At 48.5% G+C, this 24,873-nt stretch overlaps 1 protein-coding gene across 1 annotated transcript in view; it reads left to right on the forward strand.

The window, feature by feature from the left end:
• uckl1b (uridine-cytidine kinase 1-like 1b) overlaps positions 1–21,680 on the forward strand; it is a 41,613-nt gene extending 19,933 nt beyond the window's left edge. Inside the window, 11 exon segments of the mRNA XM_083641648.1 lie at positions 8,469–8,658; positions 8,811–8,872; positions 11,086–11,102; positions 14,502–14,600; positions 15,012–15,105; positions 15,739–15,801; positions 16,470–16,592; positions 18,135–18,245; positions 18,836–18,991; positions 19,571–19,604; positions 19,607–21,680. Coding sequence (XP_083497774.1) covers positions 8,469–8,658; positions 8,811–8,872; positions 11,086–11,102; positions 14,502–14,600; positions 15,012–15,105; positions 15,739–15,801; positions 16,470–16,592; positions 18,135–18,245; positions 18,836–18,991; positions 19,571–19,604; positions 19,607–19,650 — 993 coding nt within the window. The 3' untranslated portion in view covers positions 19,651–21,680.
• The last annotated feature ends 3,193 nt before the right edge of the window (positions 21,681–24,873 follow it).

The raw sequence follows: 24,873 nt of genomic DNA on the forward strand, positions 1-24,873 counted from the left end.
CATAGTGTGACCAGCAGGAGCCTGGGGCCGGTTGCACAAAGCACGTTAAGTTAAGAATTTCTTTAGGATTCGAGTTAAGATGTCCATAAAATAGAATTGGCTGCACAAAACACCCTTAAATCTTGTGCTTTCGTTTTCTTTAAAATGTTTAACCTTAAGGAGAATATTTAAGGGTGTTTTGTGCAACCGATTTTATGTTATGGACACCTTAAATCGGACTCTAAGGAAAATCTTAACATAAGATGCTTAGGTGCAACCGGCCCCAGGTGTTGGGGTCGTTGGGCTGATTGGGTGCACCTGGGCACAGTGCACTCATTGGGCTTGAGAAGGCCTTCAGACCATTTCAGTCTCCCTCCTCACGATGTACCTTTTGTTCTGTTCATTTGTTTGATGTAGTTTGTGTTGTCTCGTTACTTTTCATTAGTTTTAGATCATTATTGTTGGGAGAACCCTATAACATAAGCAAAAAACGTTAGGGTTGTGCTACAACCCAGGTTTTACGAGTGAGAACGAGAGCTCTCACTAGTGCCTACTTCGCTGCGTACGCAGCATTATGGAAGACTGTCATTTTTGCTCCAAAAATTACTTTTACATTAAAACCTGACCACGCCCCTTTAGGTGACGTGGTGCCCCCCTGGGCTGACTGGGCCTCCCACCTCGCCCCCGTGACTACGTCACGGCCAGTCACCCCAGGGGCCGCCACTCATTTCTTCCAGCCAGCTGAGATCCGACGCACCCAGAGACGCATCGACGCAGCAAGGCTGGGTAGTGAGAGCTCTCGTTCTCACTCGTAAAACCTGGGTTGTAGCACAACCCTAACGTTTTACTTCGTTTCGAACTCAAGCTCTCACTAGTGCCTCCATTCAACCGACCTTGCTGCCGGGAGCACCCCACAGGGCGACCCGAAAGGCACCGGTGAACCACGGCCATATGGCAACGTTTATGCCTAACCGTCTGACATATTAGAGTGGCAACGATACTACTTTCTTGCCACCGACAGCACCGCGTGCGCAAACTGCGAACCGGACACGTCGAGACTGTAGTACCTGACGAAAGTGTGATGAGAGGACCATGAGGCCGCGGCACACATGTCCTTCACCGACACACCACGCAACAACGCAGAGGATGTCGCAACACCTCGCGTAGAATGCGCCTTGATACCCTCCGGGGGAACCTTGCCCACGGCAGAGTATGCCAACGCGATCGCCTCCACTATCCAGTGTGATAAGCGATCCTTGGAAAGGGGTCCGCCCTGGGCCCTTTGCCCAAAGCAAACCAACAGCTGATCTGTAATGCGTAAAGCGCGCGTCCTAGCCACATAGGCCGAGAGCGCCCTTACGGGGCACAGCATGTGCAAACGTCTCTCCTCACCCGAACTGAACGGCGGGGGACAGAATGCCGATAAGTCTATTACCATAGACCTATAGCTGGCATTAATATTCTTGGGCTGGTACGCCGGGTTAGGTCGCAACGTAACCCTGCGCCCATCGTCCCCAAAAACCATACAGGCCTGCTGTACCGAGAGGGCAATCAGGTCACTGACTCTCTTCCCTGACGATAAGGCCAGCAGCAGCGCAGTCTTTAAGGACAGAACCTTTAAATCGGCGGAGTCCAAGGGCTCAAACGGATGACCCGTTAACCCGTCCAGCACCGTAACCAGGTCCCATTTGGGAAAAACGCACCGCACCGGCGGGCGCAGTTTACGCGCCCCCTTCATGAAGCGCGAGACCAAAGGGCACACCCCCACGGGGGTCCCTTCACTCCCCATGTGGCAAGCCGAAATCGCGGCTACGTACACCTTAAGCGACTGCGGGGACTGCCCCGCGTCAAGCAAGCTTTGAAGGAAACAGAGAACTGGACGCACGCTGCAGTTCACTGGATCCACACCCTTACTTGTGCACCATCGCGAAAAAACCCGCCACTTGTACGCATACTGGGTGCGGGTCGAAGCGGCCCTAGCACTCTGAATAGTGCGCACCACATTGTCAGGCAAGCCCTGTGCTAGCAACTGGTCCCGTTCAGGAGCCAGACTGCTAGTTTCCACCTGCCTGGGGAGGGGTGGAACACCTCCCCCTCCGCCTGGGACAGGAGATCGGCCCGCACCGGCAATGCCCACGGCGGGCCCTGCGCCAGGGAGACCAGGTCCGCAAACCATGTCTGCCTGGGCCAGAACGGGGCCACTAGAACGAGCCGGAGACGCTGTTCCCTCACCCTGTCCAACACCTGACGGATCAGGGGGATCGGTGGAAACGCATAGAGCCCCTCCCGTGGCCACGCGTTCGCCAACGCGTCGTGTCCCAACGGGGGGCTGTCCTCCTGGATTGAGAACCACAATGGGCAGTGCGTCGCGCGCCGCGATGCGAAGAGATCGACGCGGGCACGACCGAACCTGGCCCAAATCTGTTCCACCACCTGAGGGTGGAGGCACCACTCCGTGTGACGGGGGTAGCCTCGAGACAGCAGGTCGGCGCCGTAATTCAGCCGTCCCGGCAGAAAGACCGCCGACACTGACAGGAGACGGGGGTACGCCCACAGGTGAATCTCCGCCGCTAACCGGTTCAAAGCCTTCGACCGCACACCGCCCTGTTTGTTCAGGTGGGCGATCGCCGCCATATTGTCCGAGCGAATCAGCACATGGCGTCCATGTATGACTCGCTGGAAATGAAGCAGAGCGAGGCGGATCGCCTCCAGCTCCAATACGTTTATGTGGCGATGCTCCTGGGCTTCCCACCGGCCGTTCGCCGACAGAAACCCGCACACCGCACCCCAACCCCAGAGGGAGGCGTCGGTGCGAATCACTAGCCTGAGCGGGACCGGGCCCAATCGAGTGCCCCTCGATAGGTAACGGGGGTCTGCCCACATGGCCAAAGCCAGGCGGGCCTGACCTGTCATAGGCACCCTGCGATGACGGTCCCTGGCTGGATCCAAGCGCAACGCAAGGAACCAGATCTGGAACGGACGCATGTGTAGCCTCCCCAGGGGGAGCACATGCAGCGCCGAGGCCATCAAGCCCAACATAACTGTGCACTGAAGCACTGACACCGAGGAGCATCGACTTAATGTCCTCGCTGTCCGCACCGTGCGCGCCTGTCGCTCCCGCGAAAGGCGGGCTCGCATAGCCCGGGAGTTCAACTCGAGCCCCAGGAAGATCGCCGTCTGTTCTGGGGCGAGGCAGCTCTTTTTCCAATTCACCATAAACCCTAAGGTTTGCAGGTGATCGGTCACCACCTTGGTATGTTTCATGGCCTCGATCCTCGAGCCGGCCACAATAAGAGCGTCGTCGAGGTAAAGGAAGATGCGAACCCCTCTCGCGCGGAGGGGAGCCAAGGCCGTCTCCACGAAAGCCGTGAAGGTTCGCGGGCTCAATGACATGCCGAAAGGCAAGACACAGAACTCGTAAGCCTTCCCTAGGAAGGAGAACCTCAGGTATTTCCTGTGTCTCTTGACCACGTGGACATGGAAGAACGCATCTTTCAGGTCCACGGAAGTAAAGAAATCCCCCTGTCTCAACGCGTTGAAGAGGTGGGGAAAAGAGAGCATTCGGAACGGGAGCTTCCTCAGCGTCTTGTTGAGGCGCCGGAGGTCCAGAATTGGACGCATGGAGCCGTCCTTTTTGGGCACGACGAAGTACCTGTGGTAGAAACCCGAGCGCACCTCTGCCTTGGGGACCGAGCGGATCGCCCCCTTGGCGAGGAGCGACATGACCTCCTTGTGGAGTATGTTTATAAACTCCCCCTCCACGACCGTATCGTGGGTCCCGTCGAACCTGGGTGGGGCCCTGGCAAACTGCATGGCGTAACCCTTCCGAAGGGTGCGCCGCAGCCACGGGGACGGGGAACACAGACGCTCCCAGGCCTCGAGCCTGTCGGGCAACGATGGTCTGTTTAGTATATTGTTGGGCACCGGGGGACCCGGTGCTTTGGTTGGGGAAGAAAAAGGGGGGGGCGGGACCAACGAGGCTAAGCCCCCCTGCCGGTTTCTTACGCGGGCTCCGCCTACTGACGTGCCCTGTGAGCGTGTTGAACCGGCGAAACCCCCCAGCCGTGCGGCTTTCGCCGGCTGGGGGGCGTAAGGAGGCAGGCCTCTCTTTTGACCGCGGGATGCGGGCTCGTCCGCTCGCGCGGTCCCCAGGAGAGCTCCCGACCAACGATGGGCCCATGGCACCATCGATGGTGGGCTTGTCCCGGGGGCCTCCTGACGGCGGATAAGCGATCCAAGGAGAGCTCCCGACCGGGCTCGGGCGCTGGGCACCGAGGACGGTGGGCTTGTCCCTAAAGCTACAAGCCGAAGGCTGGCCCTGAAGCCAAGCCCTGGCGAGCTGGGTTGGGTTTCCCCCTGCTGAGTCCCAGACCGAAGTTGAGCGCTGAGCTCCAACGACGGTGGGCTCATAGCCCCCCCCCTTCCCCAGGGAGGTGACTAAGTACGGGACTGGTTACCCGCTCCCCGCGCACCTCCTCGTTTTGGGGGGCGGGGGCCGCGTACCCTGGTCTGCCGTGGGACCCATGATGGGCCCACTGCGGCTGGGTGGGGCGCATCCACTGGGGGCGCTCTAGCCGGTGAGACTTGTAGCCGCTGACGCGGGGCGGTCCGCGGCGGCGGAGGCCCCGGAGGACGACTCTGCGCGCGCGCTTGGACCTGGAACCGGCGGTCCTCCCCCTTCGCCCGCTTGGGCAAGAAGGAGCGGACCGCCGCCGAGTCCCTCTTAGTCGTCTCCAACCGCTGGGCCAAGTCTTCCACGGAGGAGCCGAACAGGCCCCCCGGGGAGATCTTAGCCCCCAGCAGCCTCCTCTTATCCTGCTCAGGGAGCTGGGTAAGATTTAGCCACAGGTGGCGGTGGGTGAGAACAGAGAAGGCCATGACCTTCCCACTGTTCTGCGCCAGGCAGTCCACCATACGCATGGCGTAATCCGTGGCCATCCTGAGCTCTGTAAACAGCTCAGGGGCAGGGTCACCTTGCATGTCCCGCAGGAGCACCGCCTGGTAGCCCTGCAGAATGGCCAGGTTGTTGGTCATGGCGGCGGACTGCCCCGCCGCCAAGTACGCCTTTTCGGCCAACTTGGCTGTAAGTTGGCACGCTTTAGAGGGCAAAGCAGGCCTCGCTGAGTTAGGGGCCAGGTGTCTGGCCACCATGTCCTCGATAGGAGGCATCGCGGTTAACGCGAGTTTATCCGCCCCCTCTAAGGCCGACCACGGAGCCATGCCCGCGCAGAGCGGCTTGGCCTCCTGAGGCCTTTCCCATCCTGACTGCACCGCGCGAACCACGTCTATACAGACCGGCAGCCGGGGCTTCGGGCGAGGTGCCTGTGGTGCCTGGAGCGGCTGGTAGTAGCAACCCCGCAGCACTGATTCGGGGGGCGGAGGTGTTTCGGCCCGAGCGATGCCAAGCTTGGCTGCAGCCCTAGACATTACCCCCAGAAACTGCTTCTGATAGGGCTCGTTGAGGCTAGCCTCCGAACGGGTCCCTAACAGAGAGGTGGTCGCGGTCGCGCGGTCCCAATCCTCCCCGCCAGACAACTCCTCTTGGGGGGCGTTCTGGTGGGGAATGATGGGGTCATAGGGGAAAAACCCCCCCTGTTCTATCACAGGGTCGATGGGCTCGTCCCCCCAGTTCAAACTCTGCCGTTCGGGTAGGACCGGGGAGCCCTGCTCTTCAGGCAACTCCTCTTCCTCCGAGCGGTCAGACCCACCGCACGCGCCTCCCTCGGGAGGTGCGTGGCTAAGCCGCGGGCCCACCTGGACAAAGCGCATAGCTCTCTCCCGTAAAACGGCCAGGGTAAAGCCCTCGCATGCCCGGCAGAAGTCTGGCTTCAACAGGGCGTCACTAGCATGGTTGTGCCCGAGGCAAAACACACACTGGCTGTGGCGGTCCTGGATCGCCAAAGTAGCCTCACAGCTAACACAGCTCTTGGTTGTCTCCCTCTGTCTCATGTCAGCCGCCCGGTTCATTGTGCGAGAGAGCGGAGCTAACCCGCTAACAAGATCCGCCGACTGTACAAGAATTAGCGGGAGTTAACGTGTAAGCTGACTGTTTACAGTCGCTTGCAACGGTAAAGATGCTGGAGTGCTAAGCTAGCTGCTAGCTGCACGAGACGACTAGCTAGCTATCTATTTAACGTTACTCCAGCCGGAGAAACGTGCGCGCGCTAAGCTAGTAGCTGGCGCCTACAGTACCTAGCAACAGTAGTACAAGCACGGATGCAAGCTAGCTAACTGTGACAACTGTGCTAAATAGCCTGTTGTTCTAGTTGCTTGACGGTACAAGCTATTCTGCACGTGTGCAACCTAGCTAAAAGTTATGAGTGCAGACCAGAGTCTTGCGCTCGAGCCAAACAAACGTTAACCCAGCCGGGGAAACGTCAAAACATACACTGTACGGCGACAGTGATACAGCACTGCGCAGCGGCAGTATTATAAAACAACAGTTAGCAAGAAGATACTCTTAGCTTGGATGACTTGATCCGATGCCGCTGGTGAAGAGAACAGGAACGGGTCCCCGAATCCTGATTTATCTCATCCACGCGAACCTCTCGAAGGCGGGCAAATTAACCGGAGCGAGTCTATTTGTCCAAACTCTGAAGAGCGCTGACTTTCGAGCTAACCGTGGAGCTTAAGAAAACGACGTCCTCCTGCTGGCTGGAAGAAGCGAAGAGTGGCGGCCCCTGGGGTGACTGGCCGTGACGTAGTCACGGGGGCGAGGTGGGAGGCCCAGTCAGCCCAGGGGGGCACCACGTCACCTAAAGGGGCGTGGTCAGGTTTTAATGTAAAAGTAATTTTTGGAGCAAAAATGACAGTCTTCCATAATGCTGCGTACGCAGCGAAGTAGGCACTAGTGAGAGCTTGAGTTCGAAACGAAGTAAAACAACTTTACAAAATGATACATTTAATTTTCTTTGTTACAAGCCTCTATGTTACAACCCTGCTCTAGGTGGGAACAATGAAGGGAGTCACACACCAAAGTAGAAGTTTGAACAATAATTTATTAACTAAAAAACTAGACTATACATATTTTTCCTCTCACCTGTAGTGCTATTTATCTATCTATATCGTTTTGTGTTAGTTGCCTGAGTTTTGGAGATATTGGCCGTAGAGATGTTTTTTTCTCCAATAAAATGGAACTGGATGGCACTGGGCTTGTGGTGCTCAAAGTAACAAAAATATACATTTGAAAAACTCAATGTCTCTTTCCAGAAATCATGACCTGGTTATTCAAGATAATCCACAAACCTTGTTGTGTGCAGTTTCATGTAGGAACTATTTACTTTAGACCAAACTACACCCACTAGCTGCTAGGTAATTGCTAGCAGCTGTCAGAGTATTTTAGATGTAAGCAATATCACACGAGAGGGAGTGCGGTTGTTGGCTAATATCGGCACTGCTGTGATTCGGTCGTAGGCACGAGGCCGCAGGCCTCGTGCCAAAGATAATCACAGCAGTGCCGATATTAGACAACAACAGCACGACCTCGAGTGTGATATTGCTTTTATACAACAGTTCTATTAAACAAAGCTGATTAAAAAAATGACAAAAAGCTGAGAAAATATATAATTTCTCTATTTATTCCTCCGCCAACAAAAATAGTCCCCTCAGCTTTCTGCTTTGCTGAAAATGTAGCCTAATCAGCCTAATTAACTGCAGGCTGCCTACTTTACTACTGTCTACTCTACAGCTGTGAAGCATTTTGTTGATTAGGGCAGCTGTGAAGCGGAGTGATCTACACACAGTGAAGCACCAGTGCATTATCGTGAAATATTGGCACTGGTAGGATCCCTCTTGTCCAATCAAATTGCCCGGCCGGAACTACCTGTTGTATAAATATAGATATCTGTTGGCCGGTTTGTTGATATAACAATATTGTGGCTTCTAAAGTAACGTTTTTACGGAGATGCGGGAAGACTGTTTCGGGTATTTCCGCTCTGGCCGCAGACAAAGAGTTGAGCAAAGAGAGAGCAGACACACAGAGAAGAACAGTGCTGCAGTCATTATGCTGCAGTGGAATCATGCGTGGAACAAACCTTTGGTTCTTATCAATTTAAGTTCTTTGTGGTGCAAATGATGACGTGTGTTGATACAGCACACGCACACAGGTACGTTTTCAGGTAGGAAAAACTAACTGGAGGGGGGCTTTAAGCCCAATTAGTACACCAGGCCAACGTGCACTCAATCAGCCTTAACGAGGAGCCCACCCACCACTCAATCAGCCTTAATGAGGAGCCCACCCACCACTCAATCAGCCTTAATGAGGAGCCCAACCGCCACGCTCCTGCAAGTCACAGAAACATGAGATTGGGAGGGTTGACACACATGACACAAGCGAAAAACAAAATGATCTGCCACTGCAGTTTGACCTAAACTAGCGTAAAGCCAAATATAAAATATTCCGCATTTTCCTCTGCGCAAATGTGTATTATAAAGTTCAGGTTAAGGTCAGATACAGATGTTTTTCTCTCTGTGTCATGTTCTCCTGTCAGTTGCTGGACATGAAGATCTTTGTGGACACGGACTCGGACATCCGGCTGGTGCGGCGGCTGAGGCGGGACATCACAGAGAGGGGCCGAGACATCGAGGGCGTCATCAAACAGTACAACAAGTTTGTCAAGCCCGCCTTCGAGCAGTACATCGAGCCCACCATGCGGCTGGCGGACATCGTGGTGCCACGCGGTGAGGCCATGTTGTTTACTTAAGACTTACTTATACCTTTTGGAGCCTGCCTCAAGTGGCCATTTGAGGAAATGTAATTTGCTTTCAACAACATCACTCGTCTTGAGTGACCATCCAGTGTCACTCTGTGGTCCTGTTTGTCTTCCTGTCAGGTGGCGGCAACATGGTGGCCATCGATCTGATCGTGCAGCATGTTCACAGCCAGCTGGAGGAGGTGAGGGTGCGCCCCTTCCACAGGTCCTTTCACACACACACACACACACACACACACACACACACACACTCATACGCACACGCACGCACGCACGCACACACACACACACACACACACACACACACACACACACACACACACACACACACTCATACGCACACTCATACACACGCACGCACGCACGCACACACACACACACATACACACACACACACACACACACACACACACACACTCACACACTCAACACTAGGGCCATTCAAGCTTCCTTCCTAGTGTTATCAGGGAAACTCATGTGTCGGCTGTGTGACTCAGCACAGCATACATCTATGTCAGTGTTGTCAGGAATTACAAGCTCCAATACCCCCTCTAGTGGATAGAAAAGGCACTACTCAATATGAAAGCTGAAATGAGATGGGAGGGGAGGGTGAATGTGCAGGAGCACTCTGGGCTCCTTCAGTGAGATGATTGAATGGGAAAAGTTCAGTTAATAGAATATAGAGCTGCACGGCTAACGGGCAATTTGACAATCCCAGTTATTCTTCTAAATAATGTGATCATGATTATTATAGTAACAATGATCTGTCTCAGTTTCGGGAAACAACATTATTTCATTGCATCTAACATAGGCTATATTTGCTATATTTGCTATATTTGCTAGTATTTCTCAAATTAGCTGCAGCTACTCTTACTGTCTTACTCTTATTTTGATAAAAATGATCAAAATAATGTAATTTTTGTTGATCAAAATTCTATTAATAAATAATTACTACTTTAACAGTCCTAAGGCAAAACTTTGCACATACTTTGTACTTGTTTGTTGTCACGTAGTTTAAAGCCAAAGTATTTTCAAATGACAGACGATGGTCAACTTTTAGAAACTAAAACAGCGTGTTCAGACTCGGGATAAGGACTTTCCTTTCTGACATTGGGCCGTTCCAATTTGATCCACTTTGCTTATTGCTGCATTTTTCCAAAGACGGTGTGCGTTAGGTTCCTCTGCTTCTCCATCTTGACCCTGGTTTGGATCACATGCGTGCACGTCGCCATCCAGAGGCTGTGATTGGTCACACGTAATGGAAGCGCTTCATACGTCACACTGGGAGGAGTGGGGAAATGTAACACTTGAGTGAATTGCATGAGTATGATTTGTGGAAGCATAAACACATGGTACATGATGCTGATCTGCCTTTAACTGTGCAGCCCTAATATAAATCCTAGTAATTGATGTCAGTGGTTCTCAAACTGTTTCACCTCATGCACCCCTAAACTGACACAAATTAGACCATGGACCCCCATCTGATAAGATGTTGTCTAGGGGTGCACCGATCACGTTTTCTTGCCACCGATCACCGATTGCCGATCGCCTATGGGAAATATCTGCCGAACCGATCATCGACCGATTACCGATCAATCACCGATCACGATATATAAACTCCTCAAAAAAAGTTTGGAAATGTTATTTCGTCGATTATTTCTCCCCTTTAATAATACCAATTGGCATTGTATTTTATATCGTTGGAAAGCCTGATTAGTGATAGGGCTTTTTTTTATTAAAAAAAATAATAATAAAAAATAAAAATAATAATAATAATAATATAAAAAAATATCGGCAATCAGCCGAAATATCGGCAATCAGCCGATCGCATATTTGAGGTCAAAATCGTCCGATACAGATTGCTTGCCGATCGATCGGTGCACCCCTAATGTTGTCCCAGGGTCCCTCATCTGATACAATTTTTTCTTTTAGATGTTTTATTACAAAGTGTATGAAACCCATGACCAAAATAATCATACATTCTGTCATCGTGTTACTTATGGATGGCATTATAGTGAAAATAAATTATCCCCCTTTTTTCTGGGAACCCCCTCAAAGACCCTTGGGGGTCCCCGGACCCCACTTTGAGAACCACTGATCTGACTGTTTGCTTACTGTTCATGGCACAGGTGATGTGAAGCTGTTTTTAGCCTATCAATACTGAAACAAAGTGTGGTGTATTTTAACTGTGGATCTGTTGTGTGACATGCACTAATTGTCATCAAAGGCACATTTTTGCCAGTGGGGGGTGTCTGCAGTTTGCTCTGCCACCCTCCCCCACCGCACCCCCACCCCCCTCCCCCATACATACACACTGCTCATGGACTGCTCTCTCACTCTCCTCCCCCTTCTCCCCCTCCCTCCCTCCCTCCCCCAATCCCTCCATGGCTCACAGCGCGAGCTCAGCGTCAGGTAGAGTGGCCTTTATCCTCTCTGTCATTCTCCCCGCACCATCTGCCCGCTCGCCCCAACCGCTCCGAACCCCCCCTACTGGGAGGGAGGGAGGACGGGGACGGCAAAACCAACCTCGACCCAATCTAATCTGCTGGCTGCCCGGGGGACGAACACCAGGGGGCGCTCTCTCTCTGTGTACACCGAACATGGCTAATTAGTAGTGACTCTCCGCGTAACGGTGTGAGAGTCTGTGCCGAAATGTCAAAAAGGCAAAGACCTGGTCCACGCCGGCATGAAGTCATTCTTATTATTTCTCGCACATTATCTGTCTAAATTAGTGCCTCGCACTGACATGTAAACATCTGCAGCCGTCTGGGGGCAGCCAGCGTTTGATGTGAAGATGTTGGTTTTCCGTCTCTCTGCCTTTTTTAATGACAACTCACACGCTTCCTGCCTTCTGTGTCTAAAAAACAAAATGCACCAATGAGGCGAGTCACTGACCCCTCTGTTCAGCCCCCCCTACCCAAAAAAAAAATAAGAGAGAGAGAGACACTACAAGAGAACACGAGAGAGAGAGAGAGAGGAAGCTCTTGCTACAGCTATTGTTGACTATTCCGTACCTCAGCCACAGAGAAAGTTTCCAATAACTACAAACTACAAAGCGCTTGAGTTTTTCCATCGAGTGCGTCGGCCACAGTCGCTGTGAGGCAGAGAGCAAAAGGAAGTGAGCTCGATGTCTGTCTTTAGACACAGGATGTTACTGGGGCCCGTGAGCTGAAACGCCAACCTCTTTACTGTTCTACTCACTACTACACTGTGAAAGAGTGACAGCCACACACCAGCTTGTTGCACCTCCCACGCACACACACACACACCCATTACAGTGCACACACAAATACACACATTACAGTACACATACAAATACACACATTATTGGTTGCACACACACATACTGCCGTGTATTTCTGGCCCAAACCAAGTTGTTTTATCTTTGGCGCCCCAGGATCTGTAAAGATCTCCCGTCACGTACAAACACTTCATAATGTCACCATACCTCTGGGTGATAAACCCATTATTGGACTTTAAAATGTCAGTTTTAAATCGATGCTGAGTGTCTTGTTGTATCAAGTCCCAGCTGTCACACTTTCCACTGTGTTCTGATGATCGCTGCATCCCTTCACCCAGCTCATGTTGTGTCTCTGTTCTCATTTTTCCTCCTGTTATCTGTTGTTCTTTGTCTTTCTGTGTCTCTGTTGTGATCGTCGTCGTTATCGTTGTTGTCGTCGTTGTTGTTTTGTGGAAAACCTCTTCTCCCCATAGAGGAAACTTCGCTGGGATATGTGAGCAGATTTGCTATGATTTCTCTTTTCTCTGCATCTGGCTAATATCTCTCTCAGTGACAGCGTGGATATAGATGTTTGACTCACCAAAGTGATGTCAGTCAACTGCGACTGGATCACTGAGCGTTTTTTTGCACCAGTGTGCTTCTTCCTCTTAGCACCCAGGCTAGATGTAGGCTAACGAACATACCCGACCCTAATGTCTCTCGAGTGGAATCCTGCGGAATGCTTACAACTCATGGAGACCTACTCACGGAAAAGCTCAATTACACAGTGAAATCTTTGCCTCATTTCAAATCTGTCAATTTGATTTGATTTTAAATTTTATTTTATTCTAAGGAATTGCCTAGAACTGGGGTTCCCAAACTTAAGGAGGCCGCGGCCCACTTTAAAATCTGAATATCTTCCAGGGCCCACACAACCCTTTAATCACAACTCTGACCAACACACCAGACTAAGATGATGTATTTCCCTATTATGTTTTTTACATTATGTTTTTTTTGTCATTAACAGAGCATGTGAACTTAAGGGAAATTAATAATCGATCCACATACAAAAACATTTTGGCAAAATACCCAAAAGCACATTGCCAACATTTTCTCCCCCCTAACTCACAATTTGCATGCATAACACATTTGTTGAGACAAAATGTGATGAGCAACAACAGAAGAAATCAATCCACAAGCTATTAATGCTAAGCTCTGAAAAATGCTACCTTATCTGTAAAGGGGAGACTTGTGGTTATCCATTGGACCAACTTTCAATCAGATAAATTGAGCTGAGAGGTCAAGGAACCCCTTTGAAATAGTTTTCCCTCGCCCAAATTTAACCTGTGTTTGGAGCGTTATTTAGCCCCCTTCTCGACAAGCTAGCATAATTATGCTTGGTACCAATGGATGCCTTAAAGTAGGTCTTCTAGTTTCTTCTGATAACAGGATCTCCACTGTAGCTTTAGAAAGGACCCTGCTACAGCCATTTGATTACCCGTGAAAATCGGGAGTGTTGGCAGACCACTCGCGGTCCACCTGCAGTACCTCCACGGCCCACACAGTTTGGGAATCACTGGCCTAGGAGTGATGTAGTGACTTTTCCATAAGCACGGTCTCAGCTGTTGTAATGTTCCACAGAAATGCTAAACACTGACTGACACCTGTGTGCTTTTCCCTTTTGTGTGTCCGCCTCTTCCAAAGTAATCACAATCACAATGGTAACACACGTTACCATGGTCACTATGCTTTCAATTGGGTTTTTGCATGCAACGTGTATTTCTATTTAGGTGTCTGTGTGGGTGTTTACATGTACATGTGTGTGTTTATTGTATGTATGTATGTGCATTTATTTTGTGTGTGTGTGTGTGTGTGTGTGTGTGTGTGTGTGTGTGTGTGTGTGTGTGTGCGTGCACGCTTGTGTGTGTATCTGTGCACATGCTGTTTTGCGTGTGTGCAGAAGAGTGTAAATCACACACGTGTTTATGTGTATTGCAATGTGTTTGTGTCCTCCCTTTTTTTCCCTCCTCTCCTCTCCTCTCCTCTCCTCTCCTCTCCTCTCCTCTCCTCTCCTCTCCTCTCCTCTCCCCTCCTCTCCTCTCCTCTCCTCTCCTCGCCCCTCCTCTCCTCTCCTCTCCCCTCCTCTCCTCTCCTCTCCTCTCCTCTCCTCTCCTCTCCTCTCCTCTCCCCTCCTCTCCTCTCCTCTCCTCTCCTCTCCTCGCCCCTCCTCTCCTCTCCTCTCTCCTCCTCTCCTCTCCTCTCCTCTCCTCTCCTCTCCTCTCCTCTCCTCTCCCCTCCTCTCCTCTCCTCTCCTCTCCCCTCCTCTCCTCTCCCCTCCCCTCCTCTCCTCTCCTCTCCTCTCCTCCTCTCCCCTCCTCTCCTCTTCTCTCCTCTCCTCTCCTCTCCTCTCCTCTCCCCTCCTCTCCTCTCCTCTCCCCTCCCCTCCTCTCCTCTCCTCCTCTCCTCTCCTCTCCTCTCCTCTCCTCTCCCCTCCTCTCCCCTCCTCTCCTCTCCTCTCCTCTCCTCTCTCACCCACCCTCTCCAACCGACCAACCACCCACCCACCCTCCCCCTTGTTGCCGTGGTTACAGGGCGGCCCTGGCCTCGGCCCACCAGGCGCAGCCCCTCCCGCAGACCCTCAGTGTGCTGGAGAGCACGCCCCAGGTGAAGGGCATGCACACCATCATCAGGTAGGCCTCATCATCACGCTCTCCTGTCAAAAGGCTGACAAACCTGAATTGTTTGAACTATAATAGAGAGCCAAAGTCCCGCCCCCTCCCGGGTCCGCATGGGACCCCAGGAAGTGAATTCCCCATTCATTTCCCCATTGGCGTTTCCTAAAAGCCTTATAGAAAGAGTTTGACTTGGACTAACCAAGCGAGTCAGCTACGAGATGAATCACGAGTGACCATCACACATTTGACTCGGACCAAAACAAAACAAAAAAGCAGATTTTTTTTTAATGATTTCTTTCCCCCCTGAGTCAAATATACGTCAATGGAGAACCCGAAAGAGGGCGTGACTTAGGCGCTCTACTGTATTTCCCTAAAAGCACACGAGCGGTCAGTTTGAATCTCTCTTTTCCTAATCTGCCCGTTTAGAAACAAGGAAACCAGCCGCGACGAGTTCATCTTCTACTCCAAGCGGTTGATGCGCCTGCTGATTGAGCGAGCGCTCTCCTTCCTCCCCTCACAGGTGCGCCACACACACACTCACCGCTCACCGTTCATTCATTCACAACCACTGCATGAACACGCTGAATAGTTAGGTAGGGAGATGGAGACGGTTGGTAAGAGCACGGAAGCGTGGGAGAATTGACGGGAAGACGGACGCAGACGTGTCATCGAATGGAGACAGGGTAGTGAAAGATAACGGCTGGTGGAAAGAGAGATAGCGTGAGACAAACAGGTAAAGAATGGCGCCGGCATGGAAACTGATCAATTTACCTCAGTGGAAAGTTTCCGTACCTTAACCCTAAGATGCAAGTATCATCTCACACGCACACACACACACACACACACACACACACACACACACACACACACACACACACACACACACACACACACACACACACACACACACACACACATACACACACACACACACACACACACACACACACACACACACACACACACACACACACCATGAAACAGAGAGTGATAGTGACACTCCCTCTGCTTTATCTCACTGACATTTTGTAATCCAGCTTCTAGCTGGTCACGCAAACTCTTTTGGTGACGTCTGCACAATACAGCATCCTGTGATCAGGTCCATGTAGTACCTGCAGTCCCTACAATGATGTTGAATCTTCTGTCTGCACAGGTCCACGTAGTCCAGACGCCCCAGGGAGAAGATTATGAAGGCCGGACTTTCCACGGGAAGAGGGTGCGTGAACTATACGTCCTGCTGCTATCTCCATGACTGCTTTTGATGTATTTTTTTATTCTAAGGGGACATTCAGACCCAAAAGCGTATTTGGAGCTGCCAGCGTCTTTCTGCAATTCATTCTCTATGTAAGGACGCGCTAGACGTGCTCCTCTTTTAATGAACGCACCTGGCGTTTCAGCGCTGGTGACGTCTGTTGTTTTTGGAGGAGCGCTGTGGGCGTTTTAAAGCTGAAAAAAGTTGAACATTAGAGGAAAAGCACCCTGCTCGTCTTTTCCTCTCCTCCTACCTTTTCTCCTCCCGAGGGATTTTCAACCTCCACTGCTGCCAGAATTGGCAATAATCTGGCTTTCATGTTGACAGTGAACAACATCAAACAGACAAAACCAGCTGGCTACCGTCTGTGTGGTCGTTGTGTTCTGATCTGTACTGCACGCGACTGCAGGGGAAAACAAACGGAGCGCAAAAAAAAAACGCTCCGTGCGCTGTGTTTTGTGCACAATGGAAGCGCTCTCAACATGATTTTCATAGCGTTCGGACTGAAAAAAATGCTTTTGGTGTGAATGTCCCCTAAAGAGTGTTCAGATGAGTTTTGTCTCTACTCGGACGTCAAACGGATGCAATCAACCTTTGCTTTCTTTGCTTGTTTCTCTCTCTCTTTTCCATAGATCACAGGTGTGTCCATCCTGCGGGCAGGGGAGACCATGGAGCCGGCGCTGCGGGCGGTGTGCAAAGACGTGCGCATCGGCAAGATCCTCATCCAGACCAACCAGGACACGGGAGAGCCAGAGGTACCCAGTGTGGAGGTTGTCGTCTAGGCCTCAAAAGCTGTAGCTGCAGGCTCGTATGTTGGACTGTGTAAAGCAATATAGCATCACTGCCTAACATAAACCTTCATCATCCCCAAAACGTTAACACTGAGAACATTTGAGGAATAGAGAAATATTGTTGTCAATTCTTTATTAATATTTATTAATATTTCACAATGCCTTATTAATCAATCAATCAATCAAACCTTTCTTGACAGACACAGGCAAATCTGATTTGCTGATAAAGTCATTAATCATCATTATCTCGATTGGTTTCCCAAATCTGATTTGTGTGTCCGCACTGCCACAAATCTGATTTTCAAGTCGGATCTATGAGGCCATTTACACCTGGCGCTAACATGCGTTTTCTGTGATCAGATTGCAATCAGATTGTGTTTTATCACTTGAAATGCAAAACGCATTGAAGAAGGATTGCAATCTGATCAGCCAAACCACCTCAGGAGGTGGTCAGGGATGCATTGTGTACACATTGAACACAAGTGTAAATGCAATGTGTCCTCTCAATCTGGATACAGCAACTGTATGCGGATTTAGAGGACAACCATTTCTGCCATCAGATTGCAATCTGATGGCAGAAAACGCATGTTAACGCCAGGTGTAAATGGAATCAGGTTAATGTGGTCAAGCACAATCTGATTGCAATCTGATCACAGAAAACGCATGTTAACGCCAGGTGTAAATGGCCTCTGTATGTCCAGACCTAAACAGCCTATCTGCATGCGTTGCTATGGTAACGACGTGGGCGTCAGTAAATATGTACGTTGGTGATGTGGTTTTCCTGCGCAGGAGCATTTGATGACGAGTTGCGAGTGACGTTCAAATCAGATTTGGTGGATCTGCACGTCCACACTGAAGTCACATCAGTCAAAAGCACATTTGAAGCAGATTGGAAACGACCTCCATATATGGTTTGGGACAAGTGACACAAATCAGACTTGGAGCGTCCAGACTCATAAAACCAATCTGGATAAAGTCATTAATAGGTCACTAAAGTTCACAAATCAGATTTGGCCTCCTAGTCTGAACATGGCCTTAGTCCATAGATGGCACATACACAATTAAAAAAGGACATGAGGCACATAAGAGCACACCAAAAAAAAAAAAAAAAAAAACATCATCATAAAAGTGAATCGTAGCAGAATTTCCACATATGTGACTGGTATCTCACAGTGCTTAGCCCAGGATCAGTGAGCAACTTAATAATGACATTCTGAGACACGTTCAATCGACAGAATTCATATTTCACACTGCATGTAGTTTGGTATTGTCCCTGGGCTTTAATACATTTCCTTCGTGCCAAATATAAAATCAGTTGTCCATCGAGGTAAAAATAGAAAAAAGGAAGAAGAAAAAAAGGAGGTCAGTGAAGATGATTTTTGTGCAGAAGGGCAGAAATAGATCCAGGATGTAGCTGGGGGGTGAGGGGTCACTATGTCACTTTTTTGGTAGTAACCCACATCCCGTCTGTCCTCTTGGGGCCGCCACCTCCTCACCGATGGCCAGCTTCACTACCTGCGTCTGCCGAAGGACATCGACCGTGAAGATCATGTGATCCTGATGGACTGCACCGTGTCCACTGGAGCTGCTGCCATGATGGCTGTGAGAGTCCTGCTGGTGGGTGTGCCTTGTTGTGTGTGTTGTTTTTTTTCTAATCCAGAAGTTGAAGTGAATTGTTCACAAGAAATCAAAAGTATTAAAATATGTATGCTGATATTGCTGGTCTCTAATAAATAAATATAAAAAAAAAAAAAAAAGTATTAGATATGTATTGGGGCATCCTGGTGGTAGTGCAGTGGTAGATTCCCTGCCTACCGACACGCGGCTCACAGGTTCGAGCCCCCGTGTTACCTCCGGCTTGGTCGGGCGTCCATACAGGGACATTTGGCCATGTCTGCAGATGGGAAGCCGGATTAAGGCTATGTGTCCCTGGTCAGTGTCTCCTCTGTTCGGTAGGGGTGACTGTTCTGGGGGAGGGGAACTGGGGGGAATCAGTGTGATCCTCCCACGCGCTACATCCTGCCAGTGAAAACCCTCGCTGTCAGGTGAAATGAAGCGGCTGGCCACTGCACATGTATCGGCGGGAGCATGTGTGGGTGGGGGGGGGGGGGGGGGGGGGGGGGGATTTGGGGATTTCTTTTTGATAAAAAATAAAAGAAATGAAAAGTATTGCACATGTGTATTGACGGGCATGTGTTTGTTTTCAGGACCATGAGGTCCAGGAGGATAAGATCTTGCTGGTGTCTCTGCTGATGGCAGAGATGGGAGTCCATTCAGTGGCCTACGCTTTCCCGCAGGTCAAGATCATCACCACCGCTGTCGACAAGAAGGTCAACGACCTCTTCCACATCATCCCCGGCATAGGTGAGTCATGTTGCTGCTGGGAAAGGAAAGGAGGGGGGGTCATATAAAAAAGAAGAAAAAAGAGGGGGGTCACATGTTTTATCTCCATGACATGTGGAATAATCAATTAATCAATCAATCAATCTACTCATCTTCATCCCTCAAGGTGCAATTCAGGGCAGCGGGTTCACAGACAGCAAGGCACCACCATATGCAATCATTCATACACATCAAGAAAACATGTAAAATAGATAATTACTTTCATTTCATTTCATATATTTATTTTTAAACAGAGACAATGCACTTTAACTGACCCCTGGGTAAATGTGCCAGTGTTAGCCAATGGGCTGATTTTCAGCTGTATTCCCTGTGGAGGATGTTATTGGCTGGCTGCAAACTGTAGTTAGAAAAGTATATGTAAAAACACAACATGTACAGATACAGGTACAGGACACATTGTGATACTTCACCTTTCAACATCAATATGAGTGTAAAACTTAAAACATAGGCTATAAGCATAAGACATCAAACATAGGCTATACGCATAAAACGTGCTACTTTCAATTAATGGGCTTGTCTGCTGTTTGTTTACCTTGTAGGGAAACTTTGGGGATCGATACTTTGGGACCGACGCACCCCAGACTGGAGCGATGACGACATGGATGAGCCCAGCTACTGATGAAAAGACTGGCAGTGGACTGGGTTATTTGGGAGCTTTAGGGGCGTGCTGCTTGGAGGACAATAGGAGGACAGACCCTTGGAGGACAATAGGACAGACTCTTGGAGGACAATAGGAGGACAGACTCTTGGAGGACAATAGGAGGACAGACTCTTTGCCTCTGTTGGCCCGTGACATGCAAGGGCCCGATAAGACGCCCTGCAACACAAACTGAGATCGGAGCCCAAGACGCTGACAATTTAGATTCAGCACGTTGGAACTTTGACAGTGATATTATTTTATCTTCTGTATACGGTGTTGTAGACGGTTGTTCTATGAAGGTTGAAATATTTTTTTATTATGTACAGTACGTTGGAATGGCCAAATGTTTTATTTTGGTGTTTTAAATGTGACAATCTCTGCGTTGGAATAGTTTGCAAAGATTTTACTTTGAAAAGAATTGATCTCGCCTTAAGCCGTGTACCATGGAGGACACAACTGAATGTAAATTTGCACGTACCGGATCAAGATCATCATCGAAAAAAGAAGTTCACACCTTCCTCACAATTTTTGGGGAAGTAAAAATAGAGACATACAGTCATGTTGTTTCACTTCCCTGGCCATGAGCACTTTCTGAAGGACTCTTCAACTGGAAAACGTGTAGGTGTAGCTGCCTCTTCTTCTCTTTTTTAGCTCTTTGAATCCCCCTCTTCCTTCTGGATTCTGACCGATCCAGCTGAAGAGACTGTTGAAAACCCTTCTTCATAATACAGCTCAAATATACACTTGTGCTTTATATTTAGCAGACACTTACATACTTTTTTACTATGGATAGACCTGACGGGTCGGCACGCAGGTTGTACATCATTTTGCTCATATGGAAATGGGTCAATGGCGTTTATTTCAGTCTCACCAGTCGAGATGTGTACCTGCGTATTTCATGTAATAGATGAGATTGGACCTAAAAAAATAGTTGGGTTGTGGAGACGTGAACTCATAGGCCTATAAAATAGTCCAAGTCTTATTAAGTGCCTGATCGTTTTACTTTGGCGTCAGTACAGTACAGCAGTGGTTTCTTCAAAGTGGGATTCGGGGACCCCCAGGGGTCCTTGGGGGGTTCCAGGGGGTCCCCACCAAATTTATAATTTACAATAATTTATTTTCACTATAATTCAATGCATAAGTAACACAATGACAGAATGTATGACTATTTTGGTCAAATTTCATGCACTTACACAGCAAAAATCTTATCAGATGTCGGACCCTGGGACAAAATCTAGGCCCGTGGTCTAATTTGTGTCAGTTTAGGGGTTCGTGACATGAGAAAGTTTTTGAGAACCACTGCAGTACTAACGACACAACTGGCTACTTAAACTTGGTGTCTAATTAATATCACCTGTTCTTGGTGGAATATTTTGACAGTTACCATCTGCCAGACAGGGGGCTGCACTCCAGGACGTTCATGAATGTTTGTATTTATGCCGACGTGTCGTGACACCGACAGGAGAGAGAGTATTTCCCTCTGAATTATGATCATTTTGATATTTTGTATCTTGTCTGTTTACGATGTTCTCTTCTATGTATTACTTCTACATAATACTAACCCATTAACAATAACTAAATTATTATTAAACACAGATTGAAACTTTTACATACATTTTGAGCATTGCCGTGCAAAACTGCATCATAGGGATTAAAATTTCTTTGAATTTCATTTTTCACCTATATCAATAAAACAAAGAGCCCTAAGTGGGAAAAACACAGATAGATAGATGTAAATTGGACAACATGTCCTGCTCCATTCTGTAATTCTGTAATTAATATGATTATGAATCCATGTAATCATCCAACAAGTGCTTCCTGCTGAATAAGATCCTGAGCAAGTGATCTTGACCTGAAACAAAATTGATTCTATAAGCAGTCTCAGTGCTTATAGCCTGTGTTGCTGTGCTGTTTACCTCCTCTGTTGCATGTTTTTTAATTAAAGCAGTACGTGCAATGCACTTATTAAATTGCTGACAGAGTGCATTATTATCTCCTTCATGTATCATTAAAAATTGTATTACCCACGGAAAGAAACTCAGCAGTTTTTGCGACTGAACCATAAGCTGTAACAGTATTATGATGATTTACACAGAGCTGCCGTTTTCTAACCGGAGGTCATATCTCAATATCGTAGCATCCGACTCACCGTCTGCTTTCGGGGTTGGGAAGGCATCGTCCTCAATTAAAGTCGACTTGTCAGCGTGTGATTAACCCACATTTGTGCCTTTATCTGTTACATTTTAAGACAGAAAGGCAGGTTTGCAAACAGGAAGGATACCGTGGGTGTCGTGTCCTCTTGTCATGGAAAGTAACCTTGATTATCTTCCATCACTTTCCATAACGATGACACTTGACAGCTGTCAAAACGTCAGCCAGGTCGGCTCGATTTATGATCCACACACAGTGGATGAGGCAATTTGATGGACAATTACAAACATCCCCGTGCCAGAGGCATCTGACACAGGAGGAGTGAGAAGGACAATCAAAAGACTTTTACACTCGTGTTTAAATTTTACGATCTCATAAATATTTTACTATCTCAGCAAAGCTCCTTGAACACTTTTAGCGTTGTTACAACAATTAAAAAGAGAAGTCTTTGTCAGTTGGTAAAAGTTCACAATAAATATTTTTTTAAAGTCGGTGTGCCTTTGGGTCCTAGACTGTTAATTTAGTTCAGTCAAAAGCAACCACATTTTGTATTCCAGTAATGCATCTACATGCACGCTCTTACGTGCACATATGCACAAGCGCACACACACACACACACACACACACACACACACACACACACACACACACACACACAGACATACACAACACACACACACACAAAATTCTATGTTAATCGCTTGATTAAATTTGCCTCATGGGAATCTTTTAATTCAGTGCAGATTCAAGTTTGCTTTCAGTGACAGAATGCATTGAAAATGTTGCCCCTTGATTGGAGATGTCAGTGGAAAGTTTACCACCAGCACAAACAGGAAGGTAGTGTGAGTGTGTGTGCCTGTGCGTGCGTGTGCCTGTGTGTGCGTGTGTGTGTGTGTGTGTGTGTGTGTGTGTGTGTGTGTGTTGCATCCCCATTGGTAGTGCAGTGCCTGATGAGGTCACAGCCTAGTGAAGAATGCAGGAGTGGCCGTTGTAACAATGCAGCTACCTGTGGCTCGGCATCCCTCGTCTCTCTTCAGCTCTGCTCACCTCCACCGTGTCTGTGACTTCAGACCCATGAAGCATCCAGAGAACCTCCACCGTGTCTGTGACTTCAGACCCATGAAGCATCCAGAGAACCTCCACCGTGTCTGTGCCGTCAGACCCATGAAGCATCCAGAGATGACTCTGCTCGTCTGGGTCTGAGGGTCTGCCATGTGGGTAAGGACGGGAGGGTGGAGGGGGAGAGATTCAAAACGTCCTTCCGGCACTCTTAAAGAGAAGAGTTCACAGACTTGTCACAATTTTCCATTATTGTAATGATGCGTGAAAGTAATGACAGGGGAGGAAACACAGACAGCAGTGACTTTATTCATGCTTATTTCTTTGCTTAATGTGCCGTCTGGCCTTGAAGCTGTCTGCTTTGTTAATGTGAAGGGTGGTGTAACATCGTGGCTTAATGCAGATAGTTCAGGATGAATTATTCAGATGGAGAAGTATTTCTGAATCATTCGAACATCATTTGGATTAGTCTGGTGAAGAGTATCTCTCTCACTCGCTCTGTGTGTGTGTGTGTGTGTGTGTGTGTGTGTGTGTGTGTGGGTGTGTGGGTGTGTGTGTGTTCCCTTGTTTTGTATGAATGATGTGCCCTCCATCTGCATAGTGCAATAGTGTATCTTGAGAGTAAAGAGATCTTAGAGACTGAGCTGTCCTCGTGAAGTCAGGCCAGGCCAGGGTGATTGAGATGTTATCAGTATGGAGATGCAGTTTGTGCATTAGTTTCATGGCTGAGTGTTTAATTGCTCTCCGAGTGGTTTTGGTGATATGAGACGGATAATATTTTAAAATAGACACAACCACAGTATCCTCCCATACTATAAACACTGAGAGCTATTCACATTTTAATTGGAGGGAGTGGAATGAAATTATATTACCAAAAATGTGTTTAAAAAAAGAACGACGAAAAGAAAGAAAAAAAAGACCAATGGGAAAGAAAAGTATATATTCTCCATTTACTTTTTTTTTCTAAATCAATTCACAAAGTATCCAACTATAAAGACATACAGACTGGTAGCCAGCCATGCCATATACAGTATATGGCGCCAAAATGAACAGTTTATAGTTGGAGTTGCTGCATTGTCTTATTTACTCAATAACCTATACAAAAAAAAAACAATATCCCATTTTATTCACAGCAAAATAATAGAATGATACAGTAGCTGAATTATAAAATTATAAAAAAAAAAAACGGTCAAAAGGAACTCGGATACGAAGACGAGGTGCTGAAGATGGGCAATTTTGGATAACATTCTGACTGACAGTATGAATTTACTATACGCCGTAAAGTTGATTTTAATCTATGTGAAAATTGGCATAAATGCAGGAGACAATGCTGCCCATCTTCATATCGCACACCAGCTGCACATCATGTACCCTGCCTGCAGTATACATGTACAGACTTGAATGTGTCATTTGATGGACTATTTCCCATCCTATTTACCACACAGGTCATTTGTTTGTGAAGAGGGGTCACTCTGTGTGCCGAGGCGGGTCCCGGCTCAGCTCCTGATTGGTTCTTTCCAGGACTGTCCAACCTGAGCATGGTGATTTCAGACTCAATCTCAGGTTCGTCAGCCCATGAAATGCTAACTCACCTCAGCGCTAACTCACCTCAGCTCAGTGGAATCTGAGGAGGAACAGCCAACACCCCCAAACCTGCACTCCCCCCCCCCCCCCCCCCCCAGTAATTCATCAATTGTATATTTGTGTGTATTTCATGGCCGAAATGACTATTGTTTGCTTGTCTCAACATTCAGACCCTGACTTATCTCATAGTGAATCAGATTGCCTATTGCACCTTCTGCTCTATGGAGAAAACACACCTACTGTAATCAACTAGAGCAGGTTGTGGAGGGTTTGTTTTCTCTGCTCTCAGACTGCCGAGACATGCAGGCAGAAGCAACAGCCACAGAGAATTCAGTCTATTCCAACACACAACACTGCTTATTTACCAGCAGAGGGAGCAGTGCACACACTAATCAGAGACTGCTACTT

The sequence above is a fragment of the Poromitra crassiceps genome, assembly GCF_964638095.1.
Source record: "Poromitra crassiceps genome assembly, chromosome: 8".
Classification (NCBI taxonomy): Eukaryota; Metazoa; Chordata; class Actinopteri; order Beryciformes; family Melamphaidae; genus Poromitra; species Poromitra crassiceps.